We start from the raw sequence: 12,925 nt of genomic DNA on the forward strand, positions 1-12,925 counted from the left end.
GTATCTTATGTAAGCTGGTGGTTAGCTCTCAGGGCTTGATTGGATCCAATGTTTTAACAATAATATTTTATAGGTGGTGTTGTGAACTTTATATTGCAATATATCAGGAAGCACTTAATGTCTGATTGTCCCAAAAAGACCCGTACTTTAAGAAAAATTATGAAATTCCTGACTGCCATGTTTGTGGCATTTATTCATAGAATTTTAGAATAGAAAAATCTTGGAGTTTAGATATAATCCTTTTATTTAACAGATAAGGATATTAAAGCTCCAATAAGTTAAGAGGCTTGCCCAGGATCTCATACCCAGTTAGGTGTAAATTTAGAACTGTCATAGACATCTATATTTCCTGACCTTAGTATTTTTAAGTAATATTCCATAAATCATAAGATCATTGGGACTTTGGATTAAAATGGCATCTGCTTTGTATTATAAACTTATATATAACCGATCTTTGTATTACGAACTTATATATAACTGATCTTTGCTTCCTCCTTCTTGCTCAAGAATACTGATGAAATCTCCATCTCCAGCATTATACCCACCTCAGAAGTACAAAGATAGAGGAATTTTACATCCTAAACGAGGCACCGAGGACCAATCAGATCAGTCTTCTGTGAAATCTACAGACAGCAGTAGTTACCCAAGTCCTTGTGCTAGTCCTTCTCCTCCATCCTCAGGAAAGGTAGAGTATCTGAAAGAAAATGTAGTAAGGAACAGATTTGTAGCACATGTAATGCTAGGTAAATAAAATTGTAAAACAATTAGAGTACTTTTCTAATTGTGGCCTCTTTTCTAGATGTAAGTTGAAGCTAGCAAACTTGATACACTTTGAGTAAATGTAAAATTTTTCCTGTGTGCCAAATATATCTAGTTATTACCATCTTGGGGGTATTTTAGAATGTTTTAAAACTATAGATCATTCACTACTGGCACATAGTTAGGCTGTTTATTATTTGTTTGCTATTTGTTTCAAACCTTTTTTTTTTGAGATGGGGTTTCACTCTTTTACCCAGGCTGGAGTGTTGTGGTACAATCATATCTACTGCAGCCTTGAACTCCTGGGCTCAAGTGATCTTCACACCTCAGCTTTTGAGTAACTGGGACCACAGGTGCATGCCACCATGCCAAGCTGATTAAAGAAAAATTCTTTTTCTGTAGATGGGGATCTCCCTTTGTTGCCTAGGTTGGCCTCAAACTCCTGGGCTCAAGTGATCCTCCCATCTCAGCCTCCAAGTGGCAGGCATTACAGGTGTGAGCCACCATGCCCAGCCCTTTAGAAACTTTTTTGCTAAAATAAATAACAAAAAGATTAATTTAACTTTGGTTTATAATTTCAGAATTGAAAACAGTGGTTTCTGTCTGTTGTTAATTGATTTCTACAGTGGTTATATTTAAAAAACAAAATGTAGGATAGGGTTAGGAAGGTAGGAAATGTTGATATGGAATTGAAAACTGTACCTTTAAAAAAACTTGTAATAAGAATAATTTCAAATGTTCATGATGTGATTACTGTTACTTTCCTGTTTTAGTAGCTGAGTAGGTATTTGATTAGAGGTTATTTAGCTGAATATTGTATTTTGGTGAATGTGTCTATTGAAATACTCTTTGTTAAATAAGAGGAAAATAAATGTTTTTGTAGATTTGCATTCTTAGGTTCTGAAGTTTTTTGGTTTATTTATACACCTTTATTCAGGTGTAATTTACAATAAAGTTCACCAGTTTAAACTGTATAATTTAATGAATTTTGACAAATGTAAACAATCATGTAACTATACCACAGTCATCTACATATTTCCATCACCCCTACTCCCTGGTAACCCACTGTTCTGCTCTTTGTCCCTTGAGTTTTGCCTTTTCTGGAATTTCCTGTAAATGGAATCATATATATGTAACGTTTTGTGTCTGGCTTATTTCACTTAATAGAATCCTTTTGAAATTATATTAAGTGAAATAAACCAGACACAAAATGCTACATACATAAGATTGAATGTATCAACAATCTATCCATATTGTTGAGTATATTATTAGTTTATCTTATTGCTGAGTAGTATTCCATTTCTAGATAGACTGGTTTGTTTTTCCATTCATCAGTTGATGGACATTTGGGTTGTTTGCACTTTTTGGCTGTTATGAATAAAGTTGCTAACATTGTACTAACTGGTACTAACATTCAAGTTAAATCTTTGTGTCTAAATATGTCTTCTATTCTTTGGCAAATCCCTAGGATTAGTATTGTTTGAGGTGTTTGATAAATGTATATTTAGCTTTACAAGAAACTGTCCAACTGTTTTCCAAAATGACAGTACTATGTTGCATTTCTTTTAACAATCTTTAAGAGTTCCATTTGTTCCATATTCTTGACAGTATTTGGCATTATTAGCCTTTGTAATTTTAGCCATTCCAGTTGGGTATGTAGTAATAGGCCATTATAGTTTTAATTTGTATTTTCCCAGTTACTAATGATGTTGAGCATCTTTTCATGTGCTTATTAGCCATTGTGTATCATCTTTGTGAAATGTTCAAATTTTAGTTCATTTTTTGTTGTTAGTTTTTGGTGATTTGTCATCTTTCACTGAGTTGTAAGAGTTTTCTGTATATTCTGGGTACAAGGCTTAATTATTATATGTTTTGCATATGTTTTCTAACAATATGTGTTAGATAATGTTGTTTTTCCATTTCCTTAACAGTATCTTTTGAAGAGCAAATGTTTTTCATTTTGATGGAGTCCATTTCATCAACTTTTTCTATTATGATTTGTATTTTTTCTGTACTAAGAAATTTTGTGTACCAAACCCAAGATCATAATTTTCTCCTGTGTTTTCTTTTAGAAATTTTATAGTTGGCAATCTTTTGCTTATACAATTGTTCAAGTACCATTTGTTAAAAACCATTTTTTTTTCCATTGAGTTACTTTGACACCTTTGTTAAAAATCAACTGGCCGTAAATATGTGGTCTACTTATTGGACTCTTTAGTTTCATTAATCTGTCTCTCTCTCTCTTTCTCCCCCTCTCTCTCTCAATATATGATATATATTAATATATTTATATACTATGCATTTATATATTATTAATATATATAATATATAGTATATTTATATATGGTATTTTATATATATATTTGCCGGTGGTACACTGACATTATTTTAGTAGCTTTATAGTAAGTCTTGAAATCAGTTAATCCTTCACCTTCAATCAGTTGTCCTTCAACTTTGTTTATCTTCTTCAATATTGTTTTGGCTGTTCCAGGTCCTTTGTACTTTCGTATAAACTTTAAAGTCAGCTCATCAGTTTCTACAGTTGGTATTTTGAGTGGAATTGCATTGAATCTATAGATCAATTTGAAAAAAATCAACAATCAACACTTTTTAGTCTTCTAATCCATAAGCATAGTATATCTGTTCATTATTTGGATAGTCTTTAATTTCCCTCAACAATGTTTTATAAATTTCAGAGTACAAGTATTACACATTTTTTGTTAAATTTATCCCTAAGTATTTAATGTTTTTGATACTGTTTTTTAGAATTTTAATTGCAGGTGTTCATTGCTAGTATGTACAAATACATTTGATATTTGTATATTTGCCCTGAGTCTTATGACCTTACTTCATTTATTAATTCCATTAGCTTTTTATGCCCTCTGATAATAAAGATAGTTTTACTTTTTTTCCTTTTCAATCTGATTGCTATTTCTTTTTTACCTTATCTCTCTGGCCAGAGCCTCCAGTAAAATGTTGTTCAGTGTTGAGAGCCACATATCTTTGCCTTGATCTTAGGAGGAAAGCATTTTTTGTCTATTAGTATGGTGAATTCCTTGCTTGATTTTCTTATGTTTATACCTCACTTGGTCGTGGTGTTATTTTTATATATTGCTGGATTTGATTTTGTTAAATGAGGGATCTTTGTTCATGAGGGGCATTATGCTGTAGTTCTTTTTCGTTATGTATCTTTGTATGGTTTTGATGTCAGAGTAATGCTGGCCTCATAAGATTAGTTGGGAAGTGTTTGTCCCACTTCAGTATTTTAGAAGAGATGTGTAGAATTGGTATTATTTCTTCCTTGAATATTTGATAGAATTCACTAATGAAGCCATTTATTTATTTATTTTTATTTTTTATTTTTTGAGACAGTCTCACTCTGTCACCCAGGCTGGAGTGCAGTGGTGTGATCTCAGCTCACTGCAAGCTCCACCTCCTGGGTTCACGCCATTCTCCTGCCTCAGCCTCCTGAGTAACTGGGATTACAGGCATGTGCCACCACGCCTGGCTAATTTGTTGTATTTTTTAGTAGAGACAGGGTTTCACCATGTTGGTCAGGCTGGTCTCGAACTCTTGATCTCAAGTGATCCGCCCACCTCAGCCTCCCAAAGTGCTGGGATTGCAAGCGTGAGCCACCGCGCCTGGCCAACAGTGTTCTTTTATTTTACACTTTACTCCTTTGTGTTACTGTTTTCATACATTTTGTTTTTATATAAATGCTATAATGTATTATTTTTATTTTACATAGTCAATTACCTTGTACAAAGATTTCAAAGCCAGAAAAATATATTTTTATATTTATTATTTACTAATCTTGTGCTCATTATTCTTTTGTGTTAATACGAATGTGCACTTTGTATTATTTACTTCTGCCTGAAGAACCTCCTTTCTGGGACTCTGGATACACAGATACAAGACCATTTCATATGGTTCCACAGGTCACTGATGTTCTCTTCATTTTTTTCAGTCATTTTTGGTGTCTAATCTGGTGTTCTTTCCTTCTCATGTGTTTTCAAATGCTGTATTTTCATCTCTAGAAGTTCCTTTCGGGTCTTTTAAAAATTTTAAAAATATATATATACACACACACATATATATATGTATATATATCTTCTGGCTGGGCTTGGTTTATGTCTGTAATCCCAATGGTTTGGGAGGCCAGGTTGTGATGATAGCTTGAGGCCAGGAGTTTGAGAACAACCTGGGCAACGTAGGAAGACCCCATCATCTCTACAAAAGAATAAAAAAACTAGTTGGGCATGGTGATGGGCCACCTGTATTGCTAGCTTCGGGGGAGGCTGAGGCAGGAGGATCACGTGAACCCAGGAATTTGAAGTTATAGTGAGCTATGATTGTGCCATTCCAGCCTGGATGACAGAGTGAGACTCTGTCTCCCTAAAAAAAATTAAGTAAATAATATCTTCCATTTCTCCTCTCATTATGTTCAAGTTTTCCTCTACTTTTTTGAACATAATGAATGTTTTTATAACAGATGCTTTAACATTCTTGTCTCCTAACTACATGAACTCAGTCATCTCTGAGACTGTTTCTGTGTATTACTTTTGGCATTTTTTTCTTTCACTTTTGTTTCTGTTTTGTCTTCTTGTTATCCAGTGCTTTGTGGAGAAAATGTAAGAGTACAAATTTTATATTCCATATGCACATGGGAAATGGGTTCAGATTTGTAAAGAGCTAGTAAAAATCTACTTGTAAATGTGTCTGATTGCTCATTGCAATCAGAGTCTCAAGATGACAACAATATTTAACTTCTCTTTGGCCTTCATTATGTAAATAACAACCTTTGTATATTCTCCTGTTTTGTGTTTCTTGTAATTTTGTTGGGCAGCTCGGTTTTTGTATATCCCTTTCAATAGGGTTAGACTTTGTTCTGATTCAGTTTAGTTGCAATCAGTTGAATCCTTTTGAAGTTTGCTTTTAAGCAATGTTAGGGTCGGGCTAGAGCAGTCTTTATACTGTTATTAATTTAGTTCCAATACTAAGGTATGGCCCTTCTGTGGGCCAGTACCATATGTATTACAGGTTCTATCTGTTCTGGCTGAAGATAACATGAAATATTCCCAGCCATGTGTGAGCTCTAGGAATTGTTTGGTCTACTTGTTTTCCTTTGGATCTTTCCCTAGCCTTGGGTTATTTATCTTTTTTCTCACTCATGTTCAGGTCAGTACTTAGCCAAAAACTTGTGGGAACCCCTCTGCATTTTCTTTGGAGCTCTCTTTATGTGCAGCTCCTTTCTATCTAACATAGTACATTGCCATGCACAGTAGCCACTTCGGTCTCTGAACTCCAGTTTCTTTCTGCACAACTTAATGAGACCACTGGACTGTTTTTCTTTGTCCTCTGAAAACTGCCTCCAGGCAGTAAGCTGGAGAAATATATGTTTTGTTTTCCGATTTTGAAAGTGTATTAAAACATTTTCTGAAAGTATATTTGAGGTATAAACCAAAGTTGGTACTCCAGGATCCTTTGTTGATAAGGGATTTTGAATGCTCTGAAAATGAGTACTTGTTTTTAGCTAACTTTATTTTGGTTGAGTCTTGTATAGGTTTCAGACATGATAGAGCTATTTGCATTTGTTGAATATATGGTAAAATATTTTGGCTTATATGTTTATGAAGATGTTATTTAATGGAGCCTATTGGTTTTGAAAGGTCAGATTACCTTTCAAGAACTTATGTATTCTTTTATAGGGATCAAAATCTCCTTCACCAAGACCAAACATGCCTGTTCGATACTTCATAATGAAGAGTAGCAATTTGAGAAACCTTGAAATTTCTCAACAGAAGGGTATCTGGTCTACAACTCCTAGTAATGAACGGAAGCTAAATCGAGCCTTTTGGGAAAGCGGCATGGTTTACTTGGTATTTTCTGTTCAAGGATCTGGACATTTCCAGGTGAGCCACCCTGAATCAGTAAAATGGGGTTGTTCTGGCTATAGGTTAAATCATAGAGATTTTTAGAAAAACAGCTGGCTTTTCATTGCATCAGAATGCAAGAATGTCTTTTGCTTGATTGAGAATGAGGGATATATTGCATCTCTTTAGAGGATGATAGGACTGAAGTCCTCTTTGTTTTTGCCTTGCCTTACCAGAGTCTTTCCAGATAAACTATGTTTCCTTCTGAAGACAACTTTAGATTTACTAATTCTCAGGTGGATTCAAAGTAATGAGAAGCTTGACCTTTTGGTAAAATATTTATTTAAATAGGCCAAGGAAGTTAGTATTGACAATCAATAAACTAAGTATGTTTCTTAACCATCACCCATCTTGACTTAATGCATACCTGAATTTATAAAATAATACATTTATTATTTGATGTTTGTTACAATTTTTGGAAATGAAAGCCTAGAAGTTAACTTGTATCCATTTATTATGGAATAAATATGGACTTAGAACTATTGCTGTTTTATTTAGAAATTACTATTGATATTTGAAATTGTTAGGAGGCTAGAACTGTTTTTTTCCTAAAATTTGCTAACAGAGCTTTTAATGAAAAATTTAATAAGTAGCCTGTTTTTTGTTTTCGTTAGGTTTCTGTTATTTTAATATTATATCTTTATCTTAAAATTTTAAAAACTCAGCCTTCTCAGATAAATTTAGACATGTTAATCTCCTCCTCACCTCTATTCCTTCCTCCCATTTTACCTACAGGGATTTTCTAGGATGTCTTCTGAGATTGGAAGGGAAAAGAGTCAAGACTGGGGCTCTGCGGGACTAGGAGGAGTATTTAAAGTGGAGTGGATACGAAAAGAAAGCCTTCCCTTTCAATTTGCACACCATTTACTCAATCCATGGAATGACAACAAGAAAGTGCAGATAAGCAGGGATGGGCAGGTATACAATGGCATTTTTTTTTAACTTTTATTTCTCTTTGTTTTCTTGTTATCCAGTGCTTTAATTGAGAATAAAATGTAAGAGTACAAATTTTACATTCCATATGCACATGGGAAACGGGTTCAGGTTTGTAAAAAGCTAGTAAAAACCTACTTGTAAATGTGTCTGATTGTTCGTTGCAATCAGAGTCTCAAGATGACAATAGTATTTAACTTCTCTTTGGCTTTAATTATGTAAAGTAAATAACCTTTTATATTCTAGTGGCTTGTTTATTTCTGTTATGTTTTGCTTTGTCTTCATGATGCTACTCACATGCATTTTAAGCTAGTTAAGATGATGCAAATTAATATATATTGACCAAATACTATGCTAGCTGCTTTATAAGATATAATTTATTTCTTATGATTAAATTATTAGTCCAATTTTATATAGGAGAAAATAGACTCAAAGATTAGTTTTGCCTAAGGCTACACAGCTAGTTATGTATCTGAACCAGTATGACTCGTTTCAAATCACTGTGTAAAAAGTGTTTAGGTTCCTCTTAAGTGCTTATCATAGGTAGCATTCCACAGGAGGACTATAAAGTGGCATTCTTTTCAGTTGTGTGAGAATAATTTCATTTTTATTCTGTAATGATTTTGAAGAAATATCTGTTAGTTAGAAATAATTCTTAGAAGAAAAACTATTTTAATAATTTTCAAGATAAGAAGATGTAGTTGCTTAACAGAGTTTTGTGGGAAAAACCCAACATCAAATATGCTAGGTTTCACAGTAAACCTTTGGAAGTTCCAGCTGAGTGCTTTTGCTAAATCTCTATTAAAAACAAAATCCATTATTTTTAAGTAGAAACAGTTCCAGAAGGACTCCATGGGAATCTGTTGCCATTTTGTCACAAAAGTTGAGAGATTTTGCAGATTAACTGTAATCTTAAATCTGGAAGTCAACTCCATAAACCTTAAAGCAAAGAATTAGAACAATTCATACCATATGATTTTAGCATACTGTGGTAGGAAAATGAAATTTAAAGTGTTTTTGTTACATTTTTATCAGTATAGGTTTTGGTCATTAAAAATTTTCAATCCAGTTCTTTTTATGTTTATTTTGACTTCTGATTTATCTAGGAACTAGAACCTCAGGTTGGTGAACAGTTGCTCCAGTTATGGGAACGTCTTCCCTTGGGAGAAAAAAACACAACTGATTGACACTCAGGTTATACCATCTTGACTTTGAGTATTGGCAGTATTTGTGATCATTAGGAACTTTTCAGATTATTTATCTTTTTTTTTTCCCCTTTCTTCTAGAACTCTTAGCTGTGGAAGAACATCATACCTATTTATAACCACTGAATGCACTGACTTTCAAAAACTGAGATGGAGTGTGTGCTACGAATGGGCTTTTTAACACTTTTTTTTTTTTTAGAGTGTAGCTTTAGAACTACCATCTTCATATACAAGAGAAAGGAATCATTTAAATTTTTATAGTGATCATAGAGAATGATTATATGATGTTTGTAATGAATAAAATAGTTTCATCATTTGGCACAATAGCAGTTATTTTAAACAAACTTAATTTGAAGTTAAACATTTCATTTTTAAAAACACCGAATTACAGTTCTTATTGATGACTTTTTAATGCAGAGTAAGTTGTTTAAGAAAGACCTGAATATGTCAGAACATCTGAACACCATTTTAGAAGAGTCAACTCTTAAGATTATCATTAGAAAGCAAATACATCAACACCTATGAAAAGAAGCGGGGAAAACAACAAGGACAACAACAAAAGCACTGAAATTCTACAAATGTCCCTTTTAAAAATCTTATGTGCTAACTAAGGGCTATTCATTCTGCCATTTTTAACTTGAGACACATTAAGAAATAAGATGGATGTTCTTTTTTTGTGATTATGAAATGCAATAAAAACTGAATATGGGGCAAAGTTTCTTCCTGATCAGATTAGATTAAGTGCTTAATTTTATTCCTAATCCTGCCCTTTTAACCTGATGTGTACCTTACTCTTTCCTCCCTCTCCCTCCCTTCGTCCTCTCCCCCCTCCTTCCCTGCATTTCTCCCTTCCTCCCTCCTCACATCTCTTATATGAGCACAGCAATTATGACCTTTTTGTTTTGGCTACAACTTGACTGAAACAAGTTCAAAATTTAAACAACTTCATACAAGTTTTTAAAAATTCTCAACTGGTAGCTTGCTTGCTGTGTGTCTTCCAAAGTAAAACCTGCAAGCCCCACAATTCTAAGTGCCGCCTTCCATTTTTTTTCAGTATGTTTTCACTGGCTTATGTTTTCAGATATGATTTTCCTTTTTCACATATATGGTTTAATAAATGGGGGATTTTTTTTTTGTAAACGTGTGCTAGTGCCAAGTCTCATATTTCTTTGCCATCTCAGAATTATTTATCTTTTTACCACCACTGTTTATAAAATTTCCTTAGAGACTTTTTGAAGGGAAAATAGAGCAACAGGGAAAAATGAAAGAAATGTCTGAGCTCTAAATAGACAGGTTTGATAGCACTTCTCATGACACATTTTAGTTATTCTTATAAAAGCAAACAAACAGTGTAAATTAAAGACAAAAAGAAAACTCTGGTTTTATATTTGAGAACAAGTGAAAAATCATGGGTCAACATAAAATCTTGAGAACCCTTTTACTTTCTCTAGGAAAGCATTATATAGTGGTGCATTAGTTTAGAAAGTCAGCTATAATTTTGCCTATATTTCTAGTTATTAGCTTTTGGGGGTTTTTTGTACTCTAAGACATACCTGTAAATTGAACCTATGTGAATTGTATTCCAGTGTATGTGTATTATAGTTCTTTTCCTATTAGAGCAACTTGTGTTTCCCTGATAATGTGTAAATTTTTTAGGTATATACTTCATAGTTTACAATGTTCTAAATTTGGAAGGACTTCAAAAAAAAACTTGTTTTAATTTCCATCTGTTTTGTAATATCTAGCTCTATATGTAAATGATGGGTTTGTTGGTATTTAAAATGAATACAACTTGAATGTAATTAAAATGCTGTTTTTTGGAAGTGATAAACTTTAAATATACTTATTAAAATGAAATTCTATTAAGTTATTCAGATCTTATTTCTTATACTTTATAATAAGACTAAGTTGGCCGGGCGCGGTGGCTCAAGCCTGTAATCCCAGCACTTTGGGAGGCCGAGACGGGCGGATCACGAGGTCAGGAGATCGAGACCATCCTGGCTAACACAGTGAAACCCCGTCTCTACTAAAAAATACAAAAACTAGCCGGGCGAGGTGGCGGGCGCCTGTAGTCCCAGCTACTCGGGAGGCTGAGGCAGGAGAATGGCGTGAACCCGGGAGGCGGAGCTTGCAGTGAGCTGAGATCCGGCCACTGCACTCCAGTCCGGGCGACAGAGCGAGACTCCGCCTCAAAAAAAAAAAAAAAAAAAAAAAAAAAAGACTAAGTTAACAATGATCAACAATATCCCCTGAGATAATAACGAATTTCAAACACCTTGAAGAATACTAAATTGATATAGAAGGTGATGGTTTGTATTGAAACTCCCTTCCCTGTAAATTGTCTTATTTCAATAGGAGATGGCAAAAATCTCACATGTGTTTAGTATAAAATATGCAAAAATAGGAAACTTAAACTATATGGAAACATTTCTAAGTATTATGAATAGTACCTTGTACTTAAATGTTAGTATTTTTCTAACTTTATTTGCAAAGTTCTTGTCTAAACATCCAGGAGAAAGTTAGTTATAGTACAATATCTTTTTTTTTTAATAGTATAATATCTTGGTAGCTAACACTACTTTTTCTGAATAATTTAGTTCTTTTCTGTCAGCTAGTTAACGTTTCGTTTCTTTCAGCTTTCACTAATTCTCTGGAAGCAGTTTGTTGTCTTTTTTTTTTTTTTTTTTTTTTTTTTTTTTAAAGCAAGGTCTTGCTCTGTCACTGAGGCTGGAGTGCTGTGGTGAGATCACAGCTCACTACAGCCTCGGTCTCCTGGGCTCAACCAATCCTCCCACCTCAGCCTCCCACGTAGCTGGGACATGCCACCAAACCATGCCTGGCTAATTTTTTTTTAGAGACAAAGTCTCACTGTATTACCCAGACTGGTCTCAAACTCCTGGGCTCGAGTGATTCTCTGGCCTCAGCTTCCCAAAGTGCTGGATTTACAGGCGTGAGTCACTGTGCTCGGCCATATTGTCCTTTATAATAAATACTTAATATCACATATAGTGACATACTAAGATATAACAGGTACAATTCTTGCTGTCCAGGAGGAGTTTATCTTATTTTGGGTAACAATTTTACTTAAAGTTGTGAGTAACAATTTTATTTAAAATTGTAACAATTGTGCACTTTTATATCACAATTGTTATAGACAAGGGTTAAGGTATTTAAGAGGAGGATAATCATTGAGGTCTTCATGGTAGAGCTGCATCTGAGCATGCCTTTAAGAAGAGAGAGAATTTGTAAATGGATTGCAACAAAGTTAAAACTAGTGAAGAGCTGGAAAAAGACAAGGTGTATTTGGGAATATATAATTCACAGTAGCTACCTGGTAAGATTTTGTGTAAGAGTTTTACAATGTGAAATATACAGTGTTTAAGAAAAGCTAAGAAGTGATCATTGAATCAAGTGGAACTTGAGCTTTAATATGCAGATGAGGTGGCTGTTAAAAATACTTCCTTGGCTTATACACAGGGTCTGATGAGTAGGTCATTAGTTTTGTAATAGGCCTCAAGAATCTTCATGTTTAGTACATACTTCAAGTACTGTCATTTCAAATGGACAATAATACTGAAACAGATTGATAAAGAAACTGTTTTAAAGTTCATGTGGCATCAACACAAAATATTCACATTTTGTATTTTATGCAATAAAACAGAGGTGATTGGAGTACTAAAAGAGATATGTAATAAAATATTTACCTTGTTGCAAGATATTATGATGTGTTATATCAAGAAATAGCTTTATATTTAAGGTTACAATACCTGCATTTGAGGCCAAGCTCCAACGCTAGATGTGAAAACAGTAAATCACTTAACTTTTCTGAGTTCTGATTTCCATGGTTGAAAAGTGAAAATGGTATTTATCTATCTTATAAGACAATTAGAAGGGTCAAATGAGAGTGCTTGGAAAAGTATGAACACTATACAAATATAAATAGTATTATCTGTCTAATAGTGTCCAGCACAGAGAGGGCACTCAAGTGTGGTAGATCCCTAATGTATATTTATTCACACCTTTTTCTCTACTAAGTTCAAAGCCCGTTGAGAAATAAAGTAGGAAAAGACTGAAATATTAGTTTTCTTGCTAATG

At 33.7% G+C, this 12,925-nt stretch overlaps 1 protein-coding gene across 4 annotated transcripts in view; it reads left to right on the forward strand.

Moving 5' to 3' along the window:
* Positions 1-10,696, forward strand: part of YTHDC2 (YTH domain containing 2) — an 81,021-nt gene extending 70,325 nt beyond the window's left edge. For all 4 annotated transcript variants that reach the window (XM_010375829.2, XM_030927515.1, XM_030927516.1 and 1 more), the window contains 5 exons: positions 508-685; positions 6,468-6,671; positions 7,428-7,610; positions 8,732-8,819; positions 8,912-10,696. In XM_010375829.2, coding sequence (XP_010374131.1) covers positions 508-685; positions 6,468-6,671; positions 7,428-7,610; positions 8,732-8,812 — 646 coding nt within the window. In that variant the 3' untranslated portion in view covers positions 8,813-8,819; positions 8,912-10,696. The remainder of the gene's footprint in view (positions 1-507; positions 686-6,467; positions 6,672-7,427; positions 7,611-8,731; positions 8,820-8,911) is intronic.
* The last annotated feature ends 2,229 nt before the right edge of the window (positions 10,697-12,925 follow it).

The sequence above is a fragment of the Rhinopithecus roxellana genome, chromosome 3, assembly GCF_007565055.1.
Source record: "Rhinopithecus roxellana isolate Shanxi Qingling chromosome 3, ASM756505v1, whole genome shotgun sequence".
NCBI classification, from domain to species: Eukaryota; Metazoa; Chordata; class Mammalia; order Primates; family Cercopithecidae; genus Rhinopithecus; species Rhinopithecus roxellana.